The 27,810-nt window shown below is 38.6% G+C and overlaps 1 protein-coding gene across 4 annotated transcripts in view; it reads left to right on the top strand.

Moving 5' to 3' along the window:
* The window catches only part of TBC1D19 (TBC1 domain family member 19), a 144,525-nt gene that overhangs the window by 102,077 nt on the left and 14,638 nt on the right, over nt 1-27,810 (top strand). For all 4 annotated transcript variants that reach the window (XM_019453541.2, XM_019453543.2, XM_053901632.1 and 1 more), the window contains 4 exons: nt 10,292-10,376; nt 13,236-13,280; nt 23,910-23,942; nt 27,346-27,455. In XM_019453541.2, coding sequence (XP_019309086.1) covers nt 10,292-10,376; nt 13,236-13,280; nt 23,910-23,942; nt 27,346-27,455 — 273 coding nt within the window. The remainder of the gene's footprint in view (nt 1-10,291; nt 10,377-13,235; nt 13,281-23,909; nt 23,943-27,345; nt 27,456-27,810) is intronic.

Raw genomic sequence — 27,810 nt, 5'->3', positions numbered from 1 at the left:
AGAAGCAGAGACTCAGAGCCGAGGCCAGATCCGCCCAATTTCAAAGCCCTCGTAAGCCACTTTGCCCTTTCATTTATGAAAATGCAAATCAGGGAAGAGTGTTTTAAGAATCGGTTTTGCAAATTTATCATTTGAAATTCTCCCCATCGGTGTGAGTAAAAATGCAAGAGCCAGAAGTGAAAAAAATTGTGTAATAGTTCTAAGTGATTTCCAATTGATACCCATTGTTTCTTATGTGCTTTTTAATAACTTATTTCTTAGAAACATTCACCATAAATTTTTTCAAGACACTAAAGAAAACTGTACGCTTGAGTCAATCTTTTGTAGCTATATATAGACATTTTAGGTGTAATTCCGCTGTATAAACCGTAGTTGAGACTTACACATGCAAGTTCTTACAGCTCTTCTAAATAAAGTATGTCATTACCATGTGTGACCTCATCCTCATCAAGTTCAGTTTTCACTTAATTACTGAGTAATCAAAGTTAAGCTTTCTAGTTAATTATCTAGTTAATTTCTGGTTCACTGAAATTGTCATCTTTATATAATCACAACTTTTTTTAAAAAGCTCATTTATTTTGAGAGAGAGAAAGAGAGCACGTGCGAATTGGGGTGGGGCAGGGAGAGGGGGAGAGAGAGAGTCCCAAGCAGGCTCTGCACTGCCAGTGTGGAGCTCAACACGGGGCTCCAACCCAGAAATCATGAGACGATGACCTAAGCCAAAATCAAGAGTCAGACGCTTAACCGACTGAGCTACCCGGGCACCTTCACAGCATTTTATAGCAAATTTACAATTGAACTGTTACTTCCTTACAGTTACCAAATTGGTATCTCAGGAGCTAAAACAACTCTGGTTAGAATGGAAGTTGGCAGATCTTCGCTTGCACACGAGATGGCACACTAGTGCATAATGTCTGACGTATGACCTCTCTCTGGCAACATCCCTTTACAGGCACCAATATTCTCTATAGAGTGGTCTCAAATATCTTGCCTTCTCTGCGGCAAAAGACTTGAGGAGTATATATTTAAGCACAGAGCTTCTCCTGACATTAGTATGTTCCCACTAGCCTGCTAAGGGAAAGTTAACGAAGACATTTCTTTAGGAATTGTTTTCCCTCCAGACAATGCTAGAAAGATATGTGTAGGAATATTTCTTTTGCATTATTTTATTTTACTTTAATTGTATTAGTTTATTATTGGTTGTTTTAGTTTATTATTATATTGGCTGTATTACTTTATTAGTTATTTTAATTGTATAGTTTACTAGTGCTGCTATAACAAATTACCACAAATTTAGTTGCTTAGAACAAATATATAGCTAGTTAGTTAGTTACCATACAGTGCAATATTGGTTTCAGGAGTAGAATTCAGTGATTCGTCACTTACATACAACACCCAGTGCTCATCACAAGTGCCTTCCTTAATACCCATCGCCCATCTAGCCACCCATCTAGCCCACCTCCCTCTGTCAACCCATAGTTTGTTCTCTATCATTAAGAGTCTCTTGTGGTTTGTTTCCCTCTCTTCCTTCCCATTCCCATGTGTTTATCTGCTTTGTTTCTTAAGTTCCACAAATGAATGAAATCACATGGTATTTGTCTTTCTCATTGACTTATTTCGCTTATCATAATACATTCTAGCTCCATCCATGTCATTGCAAATGGCAAGATTTCATTCTTTTAGATGGCTGAGTAATATTTCACTGTAAATATGTACATCACATCTTCTTTATCCATTCATCATTTGATGGACATTTGGGCTCTGTTCATAGTTTAGCTATTGTTGATAATGCTGCTATAAACATTGGGGTGCATGTATCCCCTTCAAATCTGTATTTTTGTAACCTTCGGGTAAATACCTAATAGTGCAATTGCTAGATCATAGGGTAGGTGTGTTTTTAGTTTTTTTGAGGAACCTCCATACTGTTCAATTTCTTTTCATAAGAGTGGCTGTACCAGTTTGCATTCCCACCAACAGTGCAAAAGGGTTCCCCTCTCTCTGGATCCTCAATACCTGTTGTTTCCTGTGTTGTTCATTTTAGCCATTCTGACAGGTGTGAAGTGGTATCTCATCATGGTTTTGATTTGTATTTCCCTGATGACTAGTGTGGTTGAGCATCTTTTCATGTGTCTGTTAGCCATCTGGATGTCTTCTTTGGAAAAGTGTCTATTCATGTCTTCTGCCCATTTCTTAACTGGGTTATTTGTTTTTGGGGTGTTGAGTTTGGTAAGTTTTTTATAGACTTTGGATACTAACCCTTTATCAGATATGTCATTTGCAAATATCTGCTCCCATTCTGTACGCTGGCTTTTAGTTTTGCTGATCATTTCCTTCACTGTGCAGAAGCATATTATCTTGACGAAGTCCCAGTAGTTCATGTTTGCTTCTGTCTCCCTTGCCTTCCTTCGGCGATGTGTCTAGTAAGAAGTTGCTCCGGCTGAGGTCAAAGAGGTTGCTGCCCGTGTTCTCCTCTAGGATTTTGATTGTTTCCTGTCTCTCATTCAGGTCTTTCATCCATTTTGAATTTATTTTTGTGTATGGTGTAAGAAAGTGGTCCAGTTTAATTCTTCTGCATGTTGCCGTACAATTTTCCCAACACCATTTGTTGAAGAAACTATCTTTTTGCCTTTGAATATTCTTCCCTGCTTTGTCAAAGATTCATTGGCCATCCAGTTTGGGTCCATTTCTGGGTTTCTATTCTGTTCCATTAATCTATGTGTCTGTTTTTGTGCTAGTACCATGTTGTCTTGATGACTACAGCTTTGTAATATAGCTTGAAATCCAGAATTGTGATGCTTCCAGTTTTGCTTTTCTTTTTCAGGATTGGTTTGGCTATTTGGGGTCTTTTGTGGTTCTATACAAATTTTAGGATTGTCTGTTCTAGCTCTGCAAAAAATGCTGGTGGCATTTTGCTAAGGATGGCATTAAATGTGTAGATTGCTTTGGGTAGAATAGACATTTTGACGATGTTCTTCCATGAGCATGGAATACTTTGCCATTTCTTTGTTTCCTCTTCAATTTCTTTTATAAGTTTTGATAGTTTTCAGAGTACAGATCTTTCACCTTTCTAGTTGGTTTTTTTCCTGTGTATCTGTTTTTGGTGCAATTGCAAATGGGATAGATTCCTTGATTTTCTTATTGCTATATAGAAATGCAACAGATTTCTGCACATTGGTTTTATATCCTGCAACTTGGCTAAATTCATGCATTAATTCTAGCGTGTTTTTTTTTTTTTTTTGTGGACTTTCTTTCAGGTTTCTAGAGTATCATGTTATCTGCAAATAGTGAAAGTTTAACTTCTTCCTTGCTGATTTGGATGCCTTTTATTTCTTTTTGTTCTCTGATTGCTGAGGCTAAGATTTCCAGTACTATGTTAAATAGTAATGGTGAGCGTGGACATCCTTGTCTTGTTTCTGACCATAGGGGTAAGGGTCTCAGTTTTTCCCCATTGAGAATGATATTAGCTATGGGTCTTTCATAAATGGCCTTTATAATGTTGAGGTATGCTCCATCTAGCCCTACTTTGTTGAGGGTTTTTATCAAGAATGGATGATCTGTTTTTCAAATGCTTTATCTGCCTCTATTGACAGGATCATATGGTTCTTATTCTTTGTTTTATTAATGTGATAAATCATGTTCATTAATTTGCCAATATTGAACTGGCCCTGCAGCCCAGGAATAAATCCCAATTGATCACGGTGAATAATTCTTTTAGTGTACTATTGAATTCAGTTTGCTAGTATCTTGTTGATAATATTTGCATCCATGTTCATCAGGAATATTGGCCAGTAATTCTCCTTTTTAGTGGGGTCTTTGTCTAGTTTGGAATCAAGGTAATGTTGACTTCATAGAATGAGTTTGGAAGTTTTCCTTCCATTTCTATTTTTTCTGGAACAGTTTGAGAAGAATATGTATTAAGCTCTTCTTTAAATGTCTGGTAGAATTTCCCTGGGAAGCCATCTGGCCCAGGACTCTTGTTTGTTGGGAGATTTTTGATTACTGATTCAATTTCTTTGCTGGTTATGGGTCTGTTCAAATTTTTTATTTCTCCCTATTTCAGTTTTGGTAGTTTGTGAGTTTCTAGGAATTTGTCCATTTCTTCCCGATTGCCCAGTTTGTTGGCATATAATTTTTCATAGTATTCTCTTATAAGTGTTTGTATTTCTGTGGTCTTTATTGGCTGTGATCTCTCCTTTTTCATCGGTTTTATCTATTTGGGTCCTCTCTTTGATAAATCGGGCTAAGGGTTTATCAATTTTGTTAATTCTTTCAAAAAACCAGCTCTTAGTTTCATTGATCTGTTCTACTGGGGTTTTTTTGTTTGTTTGCTTCTATTATTGTTTATTTATGCTCTAATCTTTATTATTTCCCTTCTTCTGTTGGGTTTAGGCTTTATTTTCTGTTTCCTTTCTACCTCCTTGAGGTGTAAGGTTAGGTTGTATATTTGGGACCTTTCTTGCTTCTTCAGATAGGCCTGAATTGCAACATACTTCCTTAGGACTGACTTTGTTGCATCCCAAAGGTCAAAACCTTTGGTCTGTCACGTTTTCATATAAATTGGAGTTACAGATGTCAGAAAGAATATAAAATTATTATCAAGTATAGATGTATAAAAATTCAAAGGAATTAACTGAAAGCTATTAGAACTAATAAAATAATTCAATTAAATGCATATTTATCAAATAAAATATTAAAATTATTTACTCTTGTAAATTCTATTCTATGTATTATATTTCTATGTATTTGCCCTACAGAGATACTCATATGTGTATGAAATGACACAGTAAAAGGCAAATTTTTTTGGCACTGCAAGAAATAGCATAAAATTGAAAATTATTTGAATGTTCTTTTATAAGGGACTAACCCATTAAATAAATTATGGTTTATACTTATAATGAAATGCAAGGTAGCTCTTAAAATGAAGCAGCTCTATATAAAGTAGCAATGTGTTCATATGTACTGGTATGAAAGGATGTCTGAAATTCATTGTTAACTTTAAAAAAAAAAACAAAAAACAGCGGCACTGGGTGGCTCAGTCGGTTAAGCATCCGACTCTAGGTTTCGGCTCAGGTCATGACCTTCCGGTTCGTGAGTTCGAGCCTCGCGTCAGACTCTGTGCTGCCAGTGCGGAGACTGCTTGGAATTCTCTGTCTCCCTCTCTCTCTCTGCCTCTCCCCTACTCATGCTCTTTCTCTCTCTCTTTCAAAATTAATTGACTTAAAATATATATTAAAAAAAAAAAAACAGATATGTTCTACCTTTGGAGCTGACACTGCTGTTGGGAAGGTTCCCAATAACTAAATCCAATGACCGGTGGTCAGTCCTCCTCTTAACTGATCTCTTAACAGCATGTGACCCAGTTGTGCCCTGTCTTCACTTGGCTTTTAAGACACCACACTCTTTCTGGTTCTTCTCTTACTTTACTGGTCACCAGAGGCAAATCTAGCATTTTGGGAACCTGAAGCTTATATAATTTGGGAAACCTTTTAAAGATAGAGAATATAATGTTACAAATAAATCATAATTAGGTAAGAACACACATAGTTCTTTAGAACAAGGGGAAAATCATGACAAATTATTAGAACAGTAAGAAGTTCAGGGCCCATTTTTCTGAGATCATATTAGGCAGTTTATTAGAAATGCATACATAGAAACATTTTCTGATCACAGCCTGATTTGCCCTCCTTATTTAGAGCATGCTATACCTCCCAGCAATTCCCAGCACCCAAAGGGACTCATGCTAATGAGAGGTCCTAACACCCCCTTATTAGCATCATGGGAAATCTACCTCTCTTGGTTTTCCTCAATCTCTAAGACTCGTTCCTTCCCTTCTCCTTCATATCTTAATGTTAAAGTGCCTCAGGTCTCAGTTCTTCGTCTTTTTCTAGTTATACTCACTCACTTGCTGATTTCACCAAGTTCAACTCTCTTGTGATTTTCATTATCATGTATATGTTGATACCTTCTAAATTTACATCTTCAGTCCAAACTTCTCTCCCAATCTCCAACTGCCTATTCAATACCTCCACTTAGATTTTTGGAGATATCTCAAATTTGGTATGTTGAAAACTGAACCCTGATCTCACTCCCAAAATTGTTCCACTCAACTTTCCCTATTTCAGTTGATAGTAACTCCATCTTTCCAAGCACTAAGCACCTAGAACAGTGCCTGGTACATTGTAGAAACAGAAGGAAAGAATTAGTGAACTGATTTTTAAAAGATAACATCTGTAGATGTCATTCAGAATGGGGCACATAATAAAAGTAATTAAGAGATATGGCAGGTTGAGTAAGTGTAGCTCAGTCCTACGTGTCATAGGAGTCAAGTAGAAGTGAATAGAGAATGGGGCAAAGGCATCATTCAAAAAGATAATGGTTGAGAATTTTCCAGAAATGTGGATAAACAAAATTTAAAGTTGAAGAAACACGACAGTCGTGAGCCATATAAATAAAAACAAATCCCAGGGGTGCCTGGGTGGCTCATTCGGTTAAGCTTCCAACTCTTGGTTTCAGCTAGGATCATGGTCTTGCAGTTCGTGAGTTCAGGCCCCACATTGGGCTCTGCGCTGGCAGTGCGGAATCTGCTTGGGATTCTCTCTCTCTCCTGTCTCTCTGCCACTCCCCTACTCGTGTGCTCTGTCTCTCTCTCTCTCTGTCTCTCTCAAACATAAATAAATAAACTTTAAAAAATAAAATAAAATAAAATAAAAACAAGCCCCAAATTAAATATACAGTGGGGAAAATACAGAGTATAGAATAAAATTAAAATAATAGTAGTGGTAATAGTAATTGCAGCTAACATTTTAATAATATTCACCATGTGCTAGGCACTTTTCTATACACTTTATGTATATTAATTAATCCCACAATAGCCTCTGATGTAGGTATTCTTAGGGTCTGCATATTACACGTGAGGATATTGAAACACCAAGAAGTCTGGTAACTTGCCCAATGTCACACAGCTAGTAAGTAGTGGAATAGAATTTCAACTCGAGTGGTGCAGTTTCAAACAGAATTCCAAATGGGTTAATGCATTTACCACAAAATGAATTTATCAAAAATGCTAGGCAAGTGGCAAGATTTCATTCTTTTTTATGGCTGAGTAGTAATCCATTGTATTTATATACCACAACTTCTTTATCCATTCATCTCTCTTGCCATTTGCAGCAATGTGAATGAATCCAGAACGTATTATACCAAGTGAAACAAGTCGGACAGAGAAAGACAAATGCCATGTGATTTCACTTATATGTGGAGTCTAAGAAAACAAAACAAATGAACAATCCAAAAAACAGATTTATAAATACAGAGAAAAAACTGGTGGTTGCCAGACTAGAGACGGGTGAGGGGATGGGCAAAATAGGTGAATAAGAGGCATAAGCTTCAAGTTATAAAATAGATAAGTCATAAGAATGAAAAATACAACATAGGGAATATAGTTAAGAAAATAATAACTTTGTATAGTGTTAGGAGGTAACTATACTTAGCAAGGGTTGCACTGCTCAATGTATAGAATTGTGGAATCACTATTCTGAAACTAATACAACATTGTATATCAACTATACTTCAACGAGAGGGAGACAGAGAGAGAGAGAGAGAGAGAGAGAGAGAGAGACCTAGAGGAGAGAGAAGAATAAAAGATATGTGAATTTGGAGGCTGAGATTATAGCTATACAGTTTCAAGCCAAGGAACACTTGGAGACACCAGAAGCTGGAAGAGGCGGGGGGGAATCTCCCCCAGAAGCTCTGGAAGGAGTATGGCCCTGCCTCTACCTTGATTTTGGATTTCTGGTCCAGTAGAACTGTGAGAGAATAGATTTTTATTGTTTTAAGCCACTAAAAAAATGCTAGACAGAATTTCCTGTTTGAGTCAGGATGCGCTGGGTTATACTGTGATAACATACAAGCAAAAAATCTCAACACAGGTTGAGATTTCTTGCTCGTGGTCATGTCCCTCTGATAGGATGGGACCTAGGTCTGTGTCATCCTCACTCCAGAGCCTAGGCTGATAGGGTAACCACTGTCTAGAACACTGGCGGTTGCCATGCAGAGGGAAAAGGAATGTGGTTACTGCTTCGGTTCTTGAAGCTTTCATTCAGAAATTTTCAAATGACACATATGTATTTCATTGACCGAAGAGCAAATCACATGGCCACTCCTAACCCCAAAGGGGCTGGAAAAGATAGGCTGACATATAGCCAGAGGGGAATAACCAGAAATATTGGATGAAAAACCCTAAAGACTTTCATAATCTAGGTGAATATACAGAGAATATTTTAAATGTGGGGAGGAACTTTCTAAGCATTAAAGTTTTGGGAGATTTGAGCACATAAAAATTAAGAACATCTCTGTGTCAGGGGGCGCCTGGGTGGCTCAGTTAGTTAAGCGTCTGACTTTGGCTCAGGTCATGATCTCATGGTTCGTGGGTTCGAGCCCTACATCAGGCTCTGTGCTGACAGCTCAGAGCCTAGATCCTGCTTCTGATTCTGTTTCTCCCTCTCTCTCTGCTCCTCCCCCACTCACACTCTGTCTCTCTCAAAAATAAACAAAAAAAAGAACATCTCTGTGTCAAAATAAATTGTTTGAGCAAAGCCATTTGAAACATGTAATTAGACCAAAGGTCAGAATTGTTAATATACAAAAAATGTAAACAAATCAATAATTTTAAAAACATCTATTTCAAAATGGACTAAGATGATGAGCTGGAAAATAACAAAATAAATGCAAACGGAAAAATGTTCAACCATATTAGTAATTAAAGCAAAATGCTGTTTGTACTTATAAGATGCTGATAACCTGTTTTGATGAGAATAAGAGAAAAAGTACACTGTCTTATTGCTGTATTATTAAAAACAAAAACGTGACAAACTCTATCTAGAGGGCAGTTTGACAATGTGTATCAAAAGTTTTAGATTTAAAATGCCAATTGCTTTGGCCAGACAGCTAGTTCAGTTTTAGGAATTTAAGTAAAGGTGTACATAAATATTTAGCTATAGGGAAGTTTACTTCAGCACTGTTTATAGTTGGGGAAAAGTGGAAGTAATTAAATGTTCAACAGTAAAAGACAGGCTAGATAAACTATGTTTATTCATATAGTGGCATATTCTGCAACATTAAAAAAAATGTGGACTTGGACTATTTATTATAATACTGAGAGAAAATAGATTATAGAACAGTATGCCTAACTATTGTTTGAAAAATGTATGTATGTATGTATATATGTATAAGAGCAGTCTAAAAGATATACATCAGAATATTAACACTGATGGGCTTATAGGTGTTTTTTTTTCTCCTGTTTTGATGATCTGTATTTACAATTTTTACCATAACCGTGTATTGCTTGCGTAGTCTTTTAAAATACAGTAAAAGTCAATCAGTGGCAATGGTTGGTACATTTCGCCATTGGTCCTCACTGATGCTTAATCTCCATATCTATTCTTTTTCTAAAGCTGGGCCCCCTTTTTATGTCCTGGACCCACAGCTTCTCCATTGGCTCCTGCTTCCTAGTCCAACCCTGACCTTGTGCCCCTGTTCTGTTAAATGGGCTTCTACCTTTTCCTGTCATTCTCGATTCTTTTCTCAGTAGCATCTTTTCAATCCCAGGACCCAGATTTCCTGTCACTAATCACCTTAGGATTGACCTCCTGCCCCCAAGTTCCAAGCTGGTCTCAGCAACCCAGTCCCTCCTAAGGACATCGTTGATCCTGATTTTCTGCCCTTCCTATTTTCATCTCCAGGCTGACTTGCCCCACCGCACCTGCTGGTCAGGACAACCAGCTTCTGACCTGTATTAGCTCTTTAGCTCTCTCTCGTTCCGCTGCTGCTGTCCCTTCTAGACACCCACGAGTTGCTTTCCCTGACACACCCACCTGTCTGCTCCTGCATCCCCGCAGAGACTACTTCCAGCTTCCTGCACTTCCCAGGCTGCTCTGTGGGCCACGTAGTTACCTAGGGTCCTCCTATACATTTGTCATCGTGTCAAATGTCTCCCAGCTACTTCTCTTTTCCAGATGGAAAACAGAATAAGAGAATCAACTGGTAGTTAGTAGCTTGTTCAAGATTTACGGGGCTCACAGTGAGAAGTCTTTGGGTGAACTTTGGCCATCGCATTTGGCATCCCCTGTAACACTTAGTGCAGGTGCACCAACAGAGGGCACTCCTCCCATTTCCAGGCACAATACTGAACTGGAAAGATTCTACCTCAGTGCCTCCTAGGAAGGAAATAGCGATGAATTAATTACCTGTTATAAAACAGTGCTTAATTGTTTGTTTCTTCCCCTGTTGTACCTAGGTATTACTTTGTTTCTCCCGGGATACATCTGTGTTGGGTCATTTTGCGTACAACAGCGCTTCACCACCGAAATCATACATCAGAGGTAAAATTTTAGTTACATAAAGGGAGTATTTTTTAAGACTTACAAAATCATAGCAAGACTGTTACATTTTATAGCATATATTAGTGTTGTTAATTTTTTTATTGTTAATGAAATTCCTCTCAGATGCTTTCAACTCCTACTCAAATCACGGGTGAACAACTCAGCACAATCAAAGGCGGGTGGTTCCCAGAAGAACCCTTTATCTTTCCTGTTTGCTCGCTCCTCTATTGCTGTTTTTGTCTTATATGTTGACTTTTATTTTCCCCCCTAACTACGACTTTATCACATGAATTTGCTTCTTCTGCTGCTTTTTTTAACTTCTCTATTCCTTCTCTCAAAATGTTCTCCAGCACTTAAAATTTGATGTAATTTATAAGCTATTAGCACGCTAATTTCTATTTTGGTGCTTTCTTCCCTTCTTTATCACTAGCTGCCTACCAGATATTGCTATTTCAATATCCTGCTATTACCTGACAGCTGAACTAATTTCAGCAGGAAGCCTTTCTCAATTTCTCCTTTTTATTAAGTGGTGAACACCAATCACTGAAAGCTTATAACCCTATTGTGTGTGATCATGCTCTGTTCCCATAAAGAAATAAACTCTTTCTCCCATATCTCCTAAGTCTGACTGTCTGCCTGATTGCTGTAACCCCTGCCCTAGGATGAGCCTACATTACCTGGCTGGGATCAGGCTCCCCCTCCCCAAACTGGGGGGCTCTCTTAATTCCACTGCTTCTAAACTGAGCTTATAGAAACCTTTGGTCTGCTTGTTTGTTTCTTTAACATCATTTGCTAAAAAGCTGACTGTAGAACTTATTCAATGGGTTCACTTCTAAACTCAGCCAAGATTTTAAGGCCCTCTATCAGTCAATTTTGTCTTAACCCAGCTCACTTTGATTCCCTGATTATCCCACGTTACCATATTTATTCTGGCCTGTATATATTCCCTACATGTGGAAGGATTCCCACTCCTCTCCCACGAAATCATAGGTCCTTGAGGAACTAGGCTATATCTTACGGTATCAGAAAAACTTATTTTTCCTTCCTGTGTAGGGAAAAATCCAGTTCTCTCCTACTGTGTTTCTCTACCATGTGTATCATTTACTACTCATATAAAACACTCCACTTCCGACACCAAATATATGGGAATTTTCCCTAAAACAAGAAACAAGTCTCCGACACCACCTGGGCATCCTACAATTTAACTCAGTTCTGCACTGTGTACCCAGAGATAGCCTCAGATCCCACAGACTAAGGGCTCAGTCCCATGAGACTGCCATACCCCTCACACACATACACACACACACACTCTTCTGATGACAGTCAAAACCCCGTTTATCACCTGTGCCTCTGACCAACCAGCTATAGATTAGAGGTTCCAACAACCTGCTTCTTGGGTTCAATTAATTTGCTAGAGCAGCTCACATAACTCAAGGAAATGTACATCTACCAGTTTATTAAAGGATGTGATAAAGGATACAGATGAACAGCCAGATGAAGACATACATACGGCGAGGTCTAGGAGGGTCCTGAGCATAGGAGCTTCTGTCCCCATGGAGTTGGGGTGTGTCAGCCTCCCAATATTGATATGTTCACCCACCTGCAAGCTCTCTGAACCCCTGACTACTTGGGATTTTATGGAGGGTTTCTCACATAGGTATGATCAATTACTAACTCCATTTCCAGCTCCTGTCCCCTCTGTGGAAAATGGGAGATGGGGCTGAAAATTCCAGGGTTCTAATCATGACTTGGTCTTTCTGGTGACCAGTCCCCATCCAGGAGTCCACCAGAGTCATCCCCATAGAACAAAAGATTCTCCTAGTCTCTTATCACTTAGGAATTTACAAGGGTTTGCACCTAGCCTCATATTTAGTACCCAGCTAGTACTGTCTATCATCTCCCTCTCTCTGTCTCTCTGTCTCTCTTTCTCGCACTTTCTCTCTCTCTCTCTCTCTCTCTCTCTCTCTCTCATCTACCTTTCATTATTCCATTCTCCTTACTCACAAGCTCAGTGCTTGTTGTCTCCACCCTAACCTAAACTGCTCATTCTTCTTATTTGTCCCCTCTCTGCCACCACCCCCAACAAGAAGAGCAAAAAAATTTTTTAACTAAAAACCTTACCTTAAAGCCAAGTGCAAGAATGCATGAGACTTTTCAATAGAAAAGTCAACGAAAGGTATTAGAAAAAACTGTCAAGATAAAGGCTATCTAAAGATATTCAATGGAAGGTGGAGGGGGGGAGACCTCAGAACCTTAAAAGTTAAGGGAAAGCTATATTTTTTTAAAAACTACTTCAAACATTTGATTATAGCGAATATACTTTCATTTTCTGAAACAATTCTGCTTTCCAATATTTAGCCTCATTCTTGGACCACATGAACTGTTTTAGGATTCAGAAAATATTGCCACTATATGGTTTAAGACATTTACTTTTTAACTTTTCAGCACATTCCATAAGAATGTAAAACTAATGAGGCGCTGCAAAGCTTAGGACTTACTTTAATGAACAGATTAGAATTATTTATAGTTAGCAAAACAATTCTATGCTTCTAAATAGATGCTTCTCTTCTTAAATGCTTAGGCGCTTGAAAGCATTTGTTCTTTTAATTATTTTGTATCAATTGCCTCACACTTAAATTTGTATTATTGACTTTAACTGATGAAAGGATTTGCTAATATCAAAAGATTAGTGGTGTATTTTCAAAGTAATTCCATTTCCTAAAATGAAGTTAAAGGAGATCGTACTGTGCCTTTTAAAATTGCATTATTAGTACATCCACAAAATAAGTTAATTTTTAAAGATTTATTTTATTTAATCATATTGAAACCTTCTATGGTTTGTTTGTTTTTTTCTTACAGGAAAACTAGGACTAGAAGAATATGCAGTATTTTATCCACCAAATGGTAAGAGTAATGCTATTGCTTCCTCTAGTGGGAAATAGGGAAATTACAGCTTTTATAACAAAATGCGACACTATCTTTAGATGGATACTTGTTCATTATCTAAAATAAACCTTGTATGGAATAGCTCTTTTAATTAACTTTTGTATGTTTGTGGTAGGTTTGTGTTAAATTCTGTACATCCTCCCTGGTTTTCCTTCAGACCGGTAGTAGTGTCTGCGAGGCAACTAAGTGCACTCAGGTCCAGGGTGTTTCATTTTCCTCCGGGGGACACTGACTGGGTCCATCCAGGACCTTCCTTCTGACTTCCCTGCAGCAGAGCTCAAATCGGTTGAGTGTATTGCCTTGTGTTACACTTTATTGTTCTTCTAATTTGACAAGGGTGGTATTTATGAAATAAAAAGATCTTGAAGAAATACATCAGCCAAATAATCTATTTTAACTGTGTAAAGTGATCAAATGTATAATGATCTCATCAGATATTAAATATCCCTCTGAGATTATGGGATAGTTTTTAAGATCTGCTTTTTGGAAAAGCAATCTAGAGCATTCCTTATTACAATAATATTAGGTTGCATCGTGGAGAAGTTCTGTTACCCCAGCAGAATTAAGAACATGGGCTTTGTAACCCAGCCGACCTGGGTTCAGATCCCAGTCCCGCCAGCTCGCCCTATGACCTTGGTAAGTTCCATGGCTTCGCTGAACTTCAGACGCATCCTCTAGGGCCCATGGATCAAATGAGACACAATGTCTAAAACGTCACAGTGACTGATATGCAGTGAGTGCTCAAAAAATGCAGCTGTTACCGGCGTGTTGAGCTTTTTTGTTGATCTCTCCGTGTGAAAGCCGTGCTTGGCTTTCATGGCACTGTTCTCTCCACGCACCTGTCAGAGTGATCTCGCGGGTTCTTTCACGGGCCATCCTCCCCTGCCCCTCTGTAAGCACCAGTGTTCTCCAGTGTCCCACCCCACCCTTGTTCGGCTGCCCTTCTTTTCATACATGTTCCCATGTACCTGCTTTGTCGGCTCTATTTATTCATTACTCTAAAATTTTTATCTACAGTTCTGACCTCTATAGTAATTAACTCAGGCTTAACATATCTCAACTTAAAGGCATTCATTTCTGTTCCAATACCCACTATTCAAAAAAGAATAAAATAAAATACAAAAATAAAACAAACAAAGACCAACAAAATAAAGACCAACAACAAAAAAGCTGTGCTACTTCTCTCACAACTCACTGTGCTCTCATCTAACCAGTAATTCAAGGCCTAAACCCTGACTCCTCTCAGCCTCGCATCCCTCTCCTGTGGTAAGTCACCAGGGCCAGCCGGTTTTATCTTCAACATGCATCTGGGACCTCGCTCTCCCTGTCTTCCTCACCATAACTGCCGCCTTGCCCTTATCCAGGCTTTTCCATCTCTGGCTTATTAATTGCAACAGATACCTAACAGGTCTCTCTTCTTCCAGTGTTTTCTAGCTTTGCCTTGTCTTTCACAGTGCTGCCTGAGTTACACATCGAAAAGGAAAATCTAAAAATTGCTTTTTTTCCTTCAAGTTGTCTTTTCTGAGAAACGGAGAAGGGGGAAGGGGCAAAGGGAGAGCGAGAATCTTAAGCAGGCTCCACACCCAGCTCAGAGCCCGATCTCACAACCATGAGATCTTTACTGAAATGAAATCAAGAGTCGGACGCTCGATTGCCTGAGCCGCCGAGACACCTCTCCCCTGAAAGTTTTCTTAATGGCTTCCCATCTCTTCACAAGTGATGTCCAAGCCTCTTAGCCTGGTGTACGAGGACCTCTTTTGACCCGGGCCTGTATTCAGTCTGACTCGTTGCTTTGGATTTCACCTTTTCCTGTCTCACTGTCTTTTATCATAGCAATACCAAACGATTACCTCACACGTGCACGTGCACCCCTGCCAACTCTCTCAAAGCAACGTGCAGGGCTCAGCTCAGGCATGATCCTTTTCAGGAAGCTTTCCCTGAGTCCTCGGGTTTGGTTATGGTCCCTTTTTTTTTTTTTTAGCTCCCATAGTATCCAGTGTGAAAGCCTTTGGTATCTATTTTATTGTCACGACATTATTTGTTTATGCTTTATCTTCCCCTCTAGATTGCAGGCTTCTTAAGGTGGAAGGCCATATCATTCATCTGTATTTCCTCAATACCTAGCTGTAGTAGGAGGTTAGTGAGTCTTTATTTGAACTAAATTAGAGAGGATTCTTAATTTGAGCATTTACTTATGTTTATTACCTCTGCCTCTTCAGAAACTTAAATTTCAGATAACTTTTTATGTTTATCCAAGAATCAGGAAACCAGGGGAAAAATACCTCTGAAGAGCCAAAAGAGGTGTCCACGGAGTCAAATTCCTGCTCTCTCCATGCCTAAGAGAGCTTTTACTTAACACACATGCCTAACAAGCTTGGTTTACTGGTGTTTATGCCCCCCTACAAAAGTGGAAGCATAGAAAGAGGCCGACACAGATGGGAAAAATTAACAACAGCAGAACGGCAATCAGAGGCTTCACAAAGGAAAATAGAAGAACTATAATAACCAGCACATAAGAGCGCTCCAGAAAATCTGCCGGGGACCATCTTATGTAAAAGCCAGTAACCTTGTGACTTTTTAAAAAGTTACGGTGCACGTGTATGTACGTAGTTATAGTATGTACTATAATAATTTAAGACTTTTATTAGGCGCTTGAGACACCAAAAACAAATGGCCGTAATAATAGCCGTGACGGCAGTCAGGGCGGTGGCAGCTAACGTTTTGCAGGCAGGACTGTGTACCAGGCAGTGTGCTAAACGCATTACGTGCGGCAATCCTCTTGGTCCTTACAAGGCGTAACCTGCCGAGGCAGGGACTAGTGTTATCCCTATTTCTAGATGAAGAAGCTGAGGCACAGAGTGTCCATTTGCTCCGCCGGGGAGGGGCAAAGCCAGGCTTTCAATCCGAAGCTCTTTGACTTCAGTCTTCTTCATCACCATGCCCTATTGCCTCAGAAAATGTTACCGTGTACATTAGAGTGGCTTTTGGAAGAAAACAAAGGGGCTGATATGTTGAAAAAGTGGATGTGTAGAATAGGTTCTAGAAAGATTTTCATTCAGAATAAAAATAGTTTAATACTAAATGGGGTGACCCTACAGCCGCTCATAAACGTCATTCTTCAGAATAATTTTTTCTTTCAGATAATTTTAAAACCTTGCCAGAATCAGAGAGAGCTCTCTTCTCTGGGCATTGAGTCCAAAGTTGCAGAACAAGAAGAGACAAAGACTAGTCAGTCTGTTTTCCCTTTATTCTTTCCTCAAGGCAATACTAAGCAGCATTTTTATGTTATCCGTTCCACTGCTGCCCCAAATAGGATTACTTTAAAATCTTAAGGACACCTCCGCCACTGACCTCATTTGAGGCCTTGTCAGTGGACAGACTTTCTGTAGCAGATTTGCTAAACAACTGGTAGGCAAAATTTCTGAGCTGAAGAGAGTTTTCATAGGAATTATATAAGCTTCTCTTGTTTTTACTTTTCGTTCATCTTCTATAACTTGTTTTCATTTATTCATTTAATACTTACACAGTCCTGCTCTGGCTCCCTCTTCTATTCTAGGGTGGGTGATCTGCAGTAAAAAGCACCTACTGTCAAGAAGCTTACATTCTAGTGAGGGAGACAACAAGCAAGTAAATAAATAACCAATGAAAATAATTTCAGAGAATGTGATGTGAACCATGAAGGGAAACAGAAATTGATAGGGAGGTGACGGAGGGTGTGGCTTTAGGTAAAGGGCTTTGCCTTTAAGTAAACGTAAGGCTTTAGGTAAGGTCACCTTTAGGTAAGGTGATCAGGAAAAGTACTTCTGAGGAGGTAGAATATGAACAGAGACCAGAATATGCAGAGTGAGCTGTGCAATGAAGTAGGAGAAGAACATTCCAGAGGGAATACATAGCATGTTTAAAGGCCTAAGACGGGAACCTGCTTGATGGTTTGAAAGAACCAGATGGCCGGTGTGACTGGTGACAGTGAGCAAAACATAACCTGGTAGTAGGTGAGACAGGAGACTTAGGGACCAGGTCAGATAGGGAGACAGTTGATCTAAAGTTTTGTCTAGTAAGTCTAGTGTCTGGGCTTCCTCAGGAATAGTTTCTGTTAATCTCTTGTTTTCATGTGAATGGGCTATACTTACCTTTTTTTTTTTTTTTTTTTCTAATTTTAATTCCAGTATAGTTAGCATACAGTGTCATGTTAGTTTCAGGGGTACAATAGTGATTCAACTTTCCATACATTACTCAGTGCTTGTCATGGTAAGTGTACTCTTAGTCCCCTTGAGTTATACTTTCTTATTTCTTTGCATGCCTAGTAAATTTTTTGTTCATAACTAGATATCTTGAATATTATAGTGTGGTAACTCTAGAAATCAAATTGTCTCCCCTCCCCAGAATTTGTTGTTGTTGCTTGTTTAGTGACTTTTCTAAACTACTTTGTCAATATTGTGTTGTTGTTTTTTTGTATGGAGTGCCCACTGAGGTCTCTGTTCCATTAGCCTAGTGGCCAACTGGTAATTTGACAGAGGTTTCCTTAAACATCAGAAACCAAAAGAAAAAAATCTATCCCAGTCTTTGCAGGTTGGCTCTATGTTGAGGTACTCCGTCGAGGCTTAGCCAGGCCATTTAATTTTTTTTTTTTTAATTTATTTATTTGGAGAGAGAAAGACTCTAGAGAGCGCAGGGGGAGGGGCAGAGACAGAGGGAGAAAGAGAGAGAATCCCAAGCAGACTCCGCTCTGTCAGCACAGAGCTCAATGTAGGGCTTGAACTCATGAACCATGAGATCATGATCTGAACCAAAACCAAGAATCAGACGCTTCACCGACTGAGCCACCCAGCCGGCCCTCGCCAGGCCGTTTAGAGTTCTACCCTGACCTTCACTTCCTGCTTGCCCAGAGCCCAGAAGTCTGGCAGAGGTGAAAGCTGAAGTACTTCTCCGATCTTTTCTAGATTCCCCTGAATACAGAGGAGTTTTTCAAAGCCTTTATATCTCCATATATATCCTTCCACAGCCTCTTCATTTCCAGGCTTGTCAGTCTGTCTGCTGCTTGCCTCATCTGTTATCCTTTGCTGCCCTAGGAAGCTTTAGCTAGTATATTTGCACCTAAATGCTTTCAGTAAGCGGGCAGGCCATTTCAGCCCAATCCCTCAGATAGTTACTAGACAGGTCAAAACACACAACCACAAGTTTTCGATTCACGATCCCTATTGCCAGCAAGCTGCACCAGGAACATGGGTGCAGGAACATCTTCATAGCTGCCTCCAAGCTGGAGAATGGGCGATGGTAGGTGGGTAAATTAAAATACCACAGTGCTTTCTTTCCAAAATTCAGCAGCTTCTTTTTTCATGAAGGATTTCCTTGGTTGTAATTTTTTTATTTTTTTGTTTTGTTTTATTTTATGTTTGTTTTTTTTTTTTTTAAACAAATTACAGAACTCAAAAAAAGTTGATCTAACACTTCTAGCCAGCTTAACCGTTGCTTTAGCGGAAGGGCAGAATTTTGGAGTTCCCTATTCTCTTCTTCCAGTGACATGTCTTCTCTGATTCCTGACTAATATTTTTAAAAGATCATGCTCACTACTGTGTAAAATAAAAGTGTCACTCTATGGGGTGCCTGGGTGGCTGAAGCATCCGACTCTTGATCTCAGCTCAGGTCTTGATCTCCGGGTCATGAGTCCAAGCCCCACGTTGGTCTCCATGCTGAGCATGGAGCCTACTTAAAAAAAAAAAAAATTAATTAAAAAAAATAATAATAATAAGTAAAGTGTCATTCTAATGTAAGCTCCGAGAGAACAAGGACCTTTTGATGACCAAGAGATCTAACACCTAGAATCATGCATAGCGTAAAGTCACTGCTCAGTAAATGTTATTGAATGAGAGAGCGAATGAATGAGGGAATCAATATGGAAGAACACAGAGGAACAAGAATAGAAGCAAGGGAAGGAGACAGGAGAAATACACATAGATCTGACTGAGATTTAAATACACAGCACAATATACCAATACCATTTGTTTCCTGTAAGACAAAATAATTAGTTGCTAGTGAACATTAGGTAGAGGCATTTTAGGACTCTACATCAGGGCAACCCAATGCCCCTCCCCCCCACCCCCCTCCCCATCCCCAGGAAACATTGTCAATGTCTGTAGACATTTTTGGTTGTCAGAGCCAAGGGGAGGTGGGGTTTTACCAGTGTCTCATGAGTAGAGGCCAGGGATGCCATCAAACACTGTACAGTGCACATGGGGCGCCTGGATGGCTCAGTCGGACTTAAGCGTCCGGCTTCAACTCAGGTCATGATCTCGCGGTTTGTGGGTTCGAGCCCCGCATCCGGCTCTGTGCTGACAGCCTGGAGCCTGGAGCCTGCTTCAGATTCTGTGTCTTCCCTTTCTCTGCCCCTCTCCTGCTCATGCTCTGTCTCCTCTGTCTCTCAATAATAAATAAACATTAAAAAATTTGAACAAAACCCGACAACAACATTCTACAGTGCCCAGGACAGCCCCTCACAACAAAGATTAGGAAAGGCTCTTGGAAGCAATAGTGAAATATGTCATTTTAAACCTGCTCACAAGTGTCCAGTTGATAAATAGCAATGTACTTTGTCATCTATATTAATTAAATAAAGTAAAAACATCTCATAATCCAAAATTTATTTGATGTATAACTTTAGACATAAGTTGAAAACCTAATCAAATTTGTATTTAAAATACGGTTTTCAGGTTGATACTTAAATATGGCTATGTTCTGGTATTTGGGAAATTTTAATTGCTGAAATAAAGTAACAGTGATATTCTGAAGTTCTGATGCAGAAAGACAACAGAAATAGCTAGGAAACAATTTAACCATTGCCGTATCCCTACTCTTACTGACCTGTAGGCTACATGTAGAATGAGAATAAGCAAAGGAAATGATTATTTCAACAAATGAGTTAAACTTTAACAAGTAATCCCACATGAAGGAGTGTAAAAATTTGGAATGATGTTAAAGTCAATCAGACCTGAGAGCTGTGGTACAACTATAAATGCTGAGTATTAACAGAGACAGTGAGGAAATGAAGGGAAAATATCTAGTAAGTGTGAAGCATGTTGATATTTGGTGTATTTTCTGAGTCATATTTACTATTTATATCTTAATCTAGTTCAAGATTTATTTCTGTGGCCGATGTTTACCATTCTGAGCTATGTCAAAGACCCATTAAATTATGACTTTAAAAAATTATTCCTATTCAATGGACCAGGCAGTTAATATTTTAGACTTTCTTTAGATGGCCAAAGGATGGCTGGGCTCTTAAAATAATCTGTTGTGGCAAACTTGAAGGACTCTAAGGCCAGAGGAGAGCTGGTAGCCCAAGCATCCCGCTGCCTGTTAGAAGTATACTCTGGGATGGTGGCCACGTGCGTGAAACTCGACCTTGAAACACTTGAAGCCATAGGAGGCAAAGGGAAGGATTTGGGGAAACTGGCCAAGAACGCGACACCCTCTGCGATCAAAGAACTGTTCTAGGTGAAGTGTGCCCTAGAGTGTTAATGGATTCTTGACTGCTTCTTATGCCTTCTACTTTTGTTTGCCAGAATTTGACTTTGTCCTCCTTTAACAGAGCAGACAGTGCACCCTTTTCTGGAATCTTAAGCCCTGGCTAATCTTGATTAAGCTGAAGTGAACCCTTATCTAATACTGACAAAAAAAGAAGTTCTTAGGTTTAAGCCGATACCTAACTGTGTTACTGCCCCTCGTGAGAGCGTAAAATAGCTCTGATTGCCGACCGTCTGCTGTGTCCTCAACTCTGCACTGGTGCCCATTGAGGACATTAACTCACCGGTGCTTTAGTACAACTCAGTGAAGTTGTCTTGTTTATCTCCACTTTCAAAAATGAAAACAGAGGGGCACCTGGGTGGCACAGTCGGTTAAGCGTCCGACTTCAGCCAGGTCACGATCTCACGGTCCGTGAGTTCGAGCCCCGCGTCAGGCTCTGGGCTGATGGCTCAGAGCCTGGAGCCTGTTTCCGATTCTGTGTCTCCCTCTCTCTCTGTCCCTCCCCCGTTCATGCTCTGTCTCTCTCTGTCCCACAAATAAATAAAGAAACGTTGAAAAAAAAAATTTAAAAAAAAAAAAATAAAAAAAAATAAAAAAAAAATAAAAAAATGAAAACAGAGACTCAAGAGAGTGTTGGTAACTTGCCTCCAGTCACACAGAATTCCAACCACATCTGTATGAGTTTGTTGGACGTTCGTAATTTCAATACTGAGTTATTAAGAGCTTCCTATTCTATGTGTTAATTACTTATTCATAAATTAAAATTACACTTCAATGTTTTTTTTTACTTGAAAAAAATGTTTAGGGGCGCCTGGGTGGCTTGATATCAGCTCAGGTCACGATCTCAAGGTTGTGAGATCGAGCCCGGCATGGGGCTCTGTGCTGGGCATGAAGCCCGCTTGGGATTCTCTCTCTCCCTCTCCCTCTGTCCCTCCCCTGCCACGCAAACACACTCACTTTCTCTCCAAAATAAATGAATAAACTTAGAAAAATATTTTTTATTGGAGTATTGTTGACCCACAATGTTACATTACTTTCAGCTAACCAGCATGGTGATTGGACAAGCCTATACTATTCTGTGCTCACCACAAGTATAGCTACCTTCTGTCCGTAGAGCACTATTGCAATGCCAATGACTATATTCCCTCTTTTATCCCTGTGACTTATTCATCCCATAACTGGAAGCTTGTATCTCCCATTCCCCTTCACCCATTTTGCCCACCCCCCAACTTTCTCCCCCTAGCAACCATTAGTTTCTTCTCTGCCGCGCTTTAATATTTTATTTATAAGCTTTGATCGTATCTATAAAATGCTCCAATTTCCATCCATTTGTATCATTTGTAGAAGATACTGCGGGTGCTGAAGATATTACACAGTAGGAATTGTGTCCCTTGCCTCAAACAGTTTATGACCTAGCTGCTTCTAGAGCAGCTATAAATTTCAGAACTTGAGGGAGACGTGGGGAAAGTGTAACTAAGCCCAAGTCACCCTAATATTGCATCCCTTTTTGCTGCTTGATGGTTCACAAAGTCATTCACTGTAAGCTTCCTAATTAAAAGTGGCTTGTCCTGACTAGGGTAGTCCTATCCTTGGATCCTTAATAAATATTTGTAGAAGATGAAAATCATAATAGTAACACCTTCACTCCTGACTACCCTCACCTGCTTGTTCAAATGTTGTTGCAATAGCTTAGCAGAGGAAAGAAAAAGGGGTTTTGCAGGAAGAATATAAGGGTTTTGGGGGCACCTGGGTGGCTCAGTTGGTTAATTAAGCGTCCGACTTCGGCTCAGGTCATGATCTCACAGTTTGTGAGTTCGAGCCTGCACCCGGCTCTGTGCTGACAGCTCGGAGCCTGGAGCCTGCTTCAGATTCTATGTCTCCCTCTCTCGCTGACCCTCCCCCACTCACACTCTGTCTCTGTCTGTCTCTCTCTCAAGAATAAATAAACATTAAAAAAATTTTTAAAGAATATAAAGGTTTTATACGATAGCAACCTGCTTTGAGAGGCAGTATTTAGAAAGATACAATATATACTTACATTTCTGTAGAACATCAAAATATGCCTACTGTCTATTAACTCATTTGTCTCTCGGATTTTTTTTTTTCATATGTCAACAATTTTATCGTAGAAAAGTTAGAAAAGACAGACTTGTTTTTTTTATTTTCTAAAAGCCTATAATCAGGAAAGAAATAAAATTAAACAGCAGAGAGAGAAGGTAGAAAAAGATGGTTGTTCCTAAGAAGAAAAAGAGACTCAACCAGAGATATAAACAGAGAGAGAGACTTGAAGAAGGAAGGTGGTCCCTCATCTAAGTGCTCCGTGCAGCTCAAGCTGGTGGCTATCATGTCATTAGGAACGTTGACTTCTCTTATAACTCTAATCTGGTTTTGAATTTTCTCAGTTTCTAGAAAGCAAAAGACCTTAAAGTTGGTAAAGAATCTTGCCACTGGAAGATCCTTGCATGTCCGGTTTTCTTTGGATCTCACAAATTTCTCTGCATTTACTCTAGACATGATGGTTCAACGTAGAATTTCAGAGCTAGATGATATTTCAGAGACAGTGTTAGTTCCTCTGCATGACAGGCAGTTAACTAAAACTCAGGAAGTTCAGTGACTCTCCTGAGGTGACCCAGCTGGTTTATGTAAGCTGGTCACTTATCTTTTTAACAGATTGGATTCTAATATACAGGATGAAGTTGTTTCAGGAAGGACATAATCTGCTGCTGACTTGCTGAGACCATCCTAATTTGTTCTTAAACTTAGTTTTGCCATCTGCCCTGTTCTGTTTTTGTAACATGATATTCAAAGTTTTAATTTTTTAGCATTATCAATAGAAAGTTAACTGGATATATATCAAAAACTTCTAGTTTGTTTTTCTCCAGGTATTAAAAAGCAGATTTTTTTTTTTTTTATTGGCTACCATCACTAAGTCTTTCTGACAGTCATGAACAGAGTTGAAGCAAAAATAGCAAACCTTTCTATTTTCGTTTTTAATCCTCTGAAGCTTACCTAATAACTCAGTGGGTATATTAATTGAAAAGAAACACTTTTTTTTATCTTTTTTAGGTGTAATCCCTTTTCACGGATTTTCAATGTATGGTAAGTTGGGCTTTAAAATAGTCACCGTTTTTATTACACTTCAGAAAATTAAAGATGAAGATCACAGTTTATACCACATCACCCACACGCTTACCAAGTAACTGTACACATTTTTAAATATTGAGTTTAGTATTTGTTTATACCGCCAATTAACCTTTTTTAAAATAAAGCGTCATCATACTTTCTCAGATGATGACTGCTTGGCCAATTAAAGTTAGAAGACAATGTGGAAGTGACTGTGTGTTTACCATTCTCTAATCCAATGGGTATGCGTGGGTTTTTAGTTCTGACAGGTGTAAAATGAGGTTGCTGAAATTCCCGAACAAATTTTAAACAAATAATAGGCAAGAGAGGATGTGAAGGGAGGGCCAACACTAAGTCTGGGTTTATGATTTCTCTAGACTAGTCCCAAGGTACATGTGAAAAACACGTGTGCAGGCTTAACAGCCCCGAATGCCTTTCTGGCCTCCCACGGCATCAAATGAGGAACACAGAAGCTTAATGAAGCTTAATGAAGATTAGCAAGAGTGCTCTACACCTTAAAACCACTTAATTTTTAAATTTTCGCACATTACATAGAAACCTGTTGAAGAGCGTCATCACCAAAGTCGCTACCCACCCCCCCCCCCACCTGTACGCTAAACAGAAATACTTTAACGTTTTCCTTTTGTAAGGAGAATCAGCAACACATTAACCCTTTTCTTGGTAAAACCCCCTCAGTGTTCAACATCAGACAAGAATGGTGAATGACATAATATAAAACTTCTAAGACCAGCATGCAATGAAAAGGATTCAGAGGACCCAGGAAGTTTGTACTAGGCTACCCTTCGTGGTGTTGATCACAAGCTTCAATTATGGGGCACTCTGCTTTATTCTCTTGAGCAACCAATGTTCCATAATGTAATACATAATGTTACGATGTTTCAGCATACTTCTCTTTTATAAACACATGAGGAATTTAAAATAGAAAAGCCCCCAAAAAGTTACTAAATGTTTACATCTAATAATAAAAGTGCTGTCTTTTTATCTATTTCAATTCCAGCTGCAAGAATTTTTCAAGTAAACAGCTTTTAAAAAGTGAACTTGAATGATTTGGAGGACATTAATGGTGTCAAGAAAGTTTAAATCTTCTAGCAATTCTTAGGGAGTAAAATACATCATTGACTCTGAGTCTGCTTGTTCACACTTCTGGTCTCTTAAGTATTGGCTAAGGTTTATACACCAGAGGGGAGAATGTTCACTAAGGAAGTAGATGACGCAAAATGTTTGGTACAGAGTTTACTTACACTCTTTTAGAAATGTGTGGTAAGCACCCACAAACACCTGGCAGCAACCACCCATTTAGAATATGAGAATAATCACATACCATCCCCGAGGAACTGTAGTTAGTACTTTGCCACCTCGGTGTTAGTTACTGTAGCGCTTCAAAATTACAATACTTATCTCGTTTAAAAATGGATTTACACCGGCCTTCCTCTCTCCCATTTATGCAGATGAATGAAGTTATCGTAGGTATAGCATATCATGACTTCATAAGTAAATTCCTATGGCACAATATTTAATTGGATAAAAAGACAATGCGCAAAGTCATTTTTACGAAGGAACCATATAGGGAGATGTGCTTTCGATAGAAAATAAACTCACGTAGATTTTTTTTGTATATTGTACATAATGGACTAAAGCTTTTCCATTTCATAGAGAATTTCATGAGGAATTCAACACAAACAGTAGTGGTATCTTTAATAATAACTGATTGCAAAGGTTTTTGTATTATACATGTTTGTAAAAAAGTGCTCATTGAAAAATTCTTTTATTCCTTCACTGGAAATGACCGTTAAGGTTGCTGAACCCATAAAATCTTAAAATTCAGATTATAGGTTTTTACATATCAGTATCTTTAAAAGTTAAAGGAAAAAATATGCATAAAAAGGTAAATAGATTTCAAACCTTCACTTTGAACTTATAATAATACCATGTATTTGTGCCACATTGCTTTATCTTAGGTTGTTATAATTAGAATATGAGTTAGTCTTTTTAAATATATAGAATACCTTTTTAAATATAGAGACTACCTTAATAAATAGCAATTTATTTTGGTGGTAAAATAAATTTTTAAAGTTAGTTTTTAAATGGAAAGTCACGGCTGTCAGCTTTTAAACATCTGTATGTATGTAACATAATTTTTTTCTTTCTGTATATAAAGTAGGGGTTTTTTTAGACTCCCCTAAAATTGATTTGTCTCTCTTTGACCCTTCAGAAAAAAGTGCAATCTCTCCCTTACAACACTAGTTTTCGCTGATTCACTCGTCTGTAATACTGTGCACTGCCATTTAGCCCAGATCATTGAATGTTTGTATTTGTAAGAATTTAAAATTTTTTTACCATTTTTCCTTTCACTTTGTGAAAAAGAGGTGAGTTGCCTCATTGGTTTCCCTGATGACTTAATGCCTCCTGCTCTCAGGCATTACTGACAGATTATGGAGCCTGAGAATTTCTAACCTGTCCATTTTACATCATAGCTGAAATTACCCAAAAAGTAAGTCATCTTGTGTTAAAATTAATATTTAGGTAATACAGTTTTATGTGTCTGCATTATAAGTGTGTTTATGCTGCCTGAAATTCTTGAGGTTTGAAAAGATGAAAAGCACAACCATATCAGTCCAGAATAATCCTGTTTTATCAGCATCTGAGATTAGGACTTCCTGACATTCAGTTGTGGGGTCTCTGATTGAGTTGACCCACCCATGTTTAAGTGCCAAGAGCTGGGTGCAAAGGAAGACGTAATTCAACATTCATTAGAGAAATGAATCCTCTGCCCGAGGGTTGGTTTATTGTGAATCTGTGAAAACTATCTTTACACGATGCTGAGATATGGACCAATAGTCTAAACTGTTCAGCAAAATCTTTATTTTCAAACTGAACTAGTTGAAGACCATGATTCTACACACTAGTCACGAATTATCTTCTATTTTGCTTACCTGACTTCCAAAATAAAAAACTTTGCAAAGCGGCCTGGATCCTTTGTGGAACCAGTGAAAAATGAATTGCCTGATTGTCGCTCTTTACTATTTCAATTAAAAAGAAGAGAGACTTGACTTTCCGTAGTTTTTTCAAGTTACTTTGAATTTTTCATATCCCTAGAAGTGTAATTCCATCGTGCCATTCTTGTATTCAGTTGGGATTACAGTAGTTTTTAACTACTCCTTTCTTTATAGCTTTTAATGACTGAACTTTTTACATGTGTATGTTTCCTTTTCAACACGATAAACCTACATATGATTGTAGACTTGTTGTTGAATGACTACTACCATAATATAGATTTATTCTTTCATGTTTCGTTGACTTATTTTCTAAAATTGTAATAGTTCTACCATGCTATTGATTACTTTCTTTATTCTTTCAGTTGCACCGCTTTGTTTTCTGTACCATGAACCTTCCAAACTGTATCAGATATTCCGTGAGATGTATGTGCGTTTTTTCTTCAGACTACATTCCATCTCTTCTCACCCTTCTGTAAGTTCATAAACATTGGATCAAATTAGACTCTAATCTGTTTTCTTTCCTTGAGGAAAAGTCTCCTACTCGGTTACATTGTGAAGCAACACATTGTAATTTGTGGTTTCAAGCAACATATTTCTGTAGAATAAATGAAAAGAAAAAAATTGATATTTAAATACTTTTGGTGATGATGAAGGAGGAAAAAAGCCTTTATCAATTGCACTTAAATTATCTTTTATATGTTAACAGAAAAAAAAACATATAAAAATGTCTGTATTATTCACTTGGACAAGTATGCCTTCTTTGCACGCTGGTGTCCCCATCTAGGAGATGAGCTTGATATATTTCTGTAGTGCTCGGGAGAAGAGCA

This window comes from Panthera pardus, unplaced genomic scaffold (assembly GCF_024362965.1).
Source record: "Panthera pardus isolate Hobbes unplaced genomic scaffold, ASM2436296v1 HiC_scaffold_13, whole genome shotgun sequence".
Classification (NCBI taxonomy): domain Eukaryota; kingdom Metazoa; phylum Chordata; class Mammalia; order Carnivora; family Felidae; genus Panthera; species Panthera pardus.
This window is presented reverse-complemented; position numbering and strand designations above follow the sequence as displayed.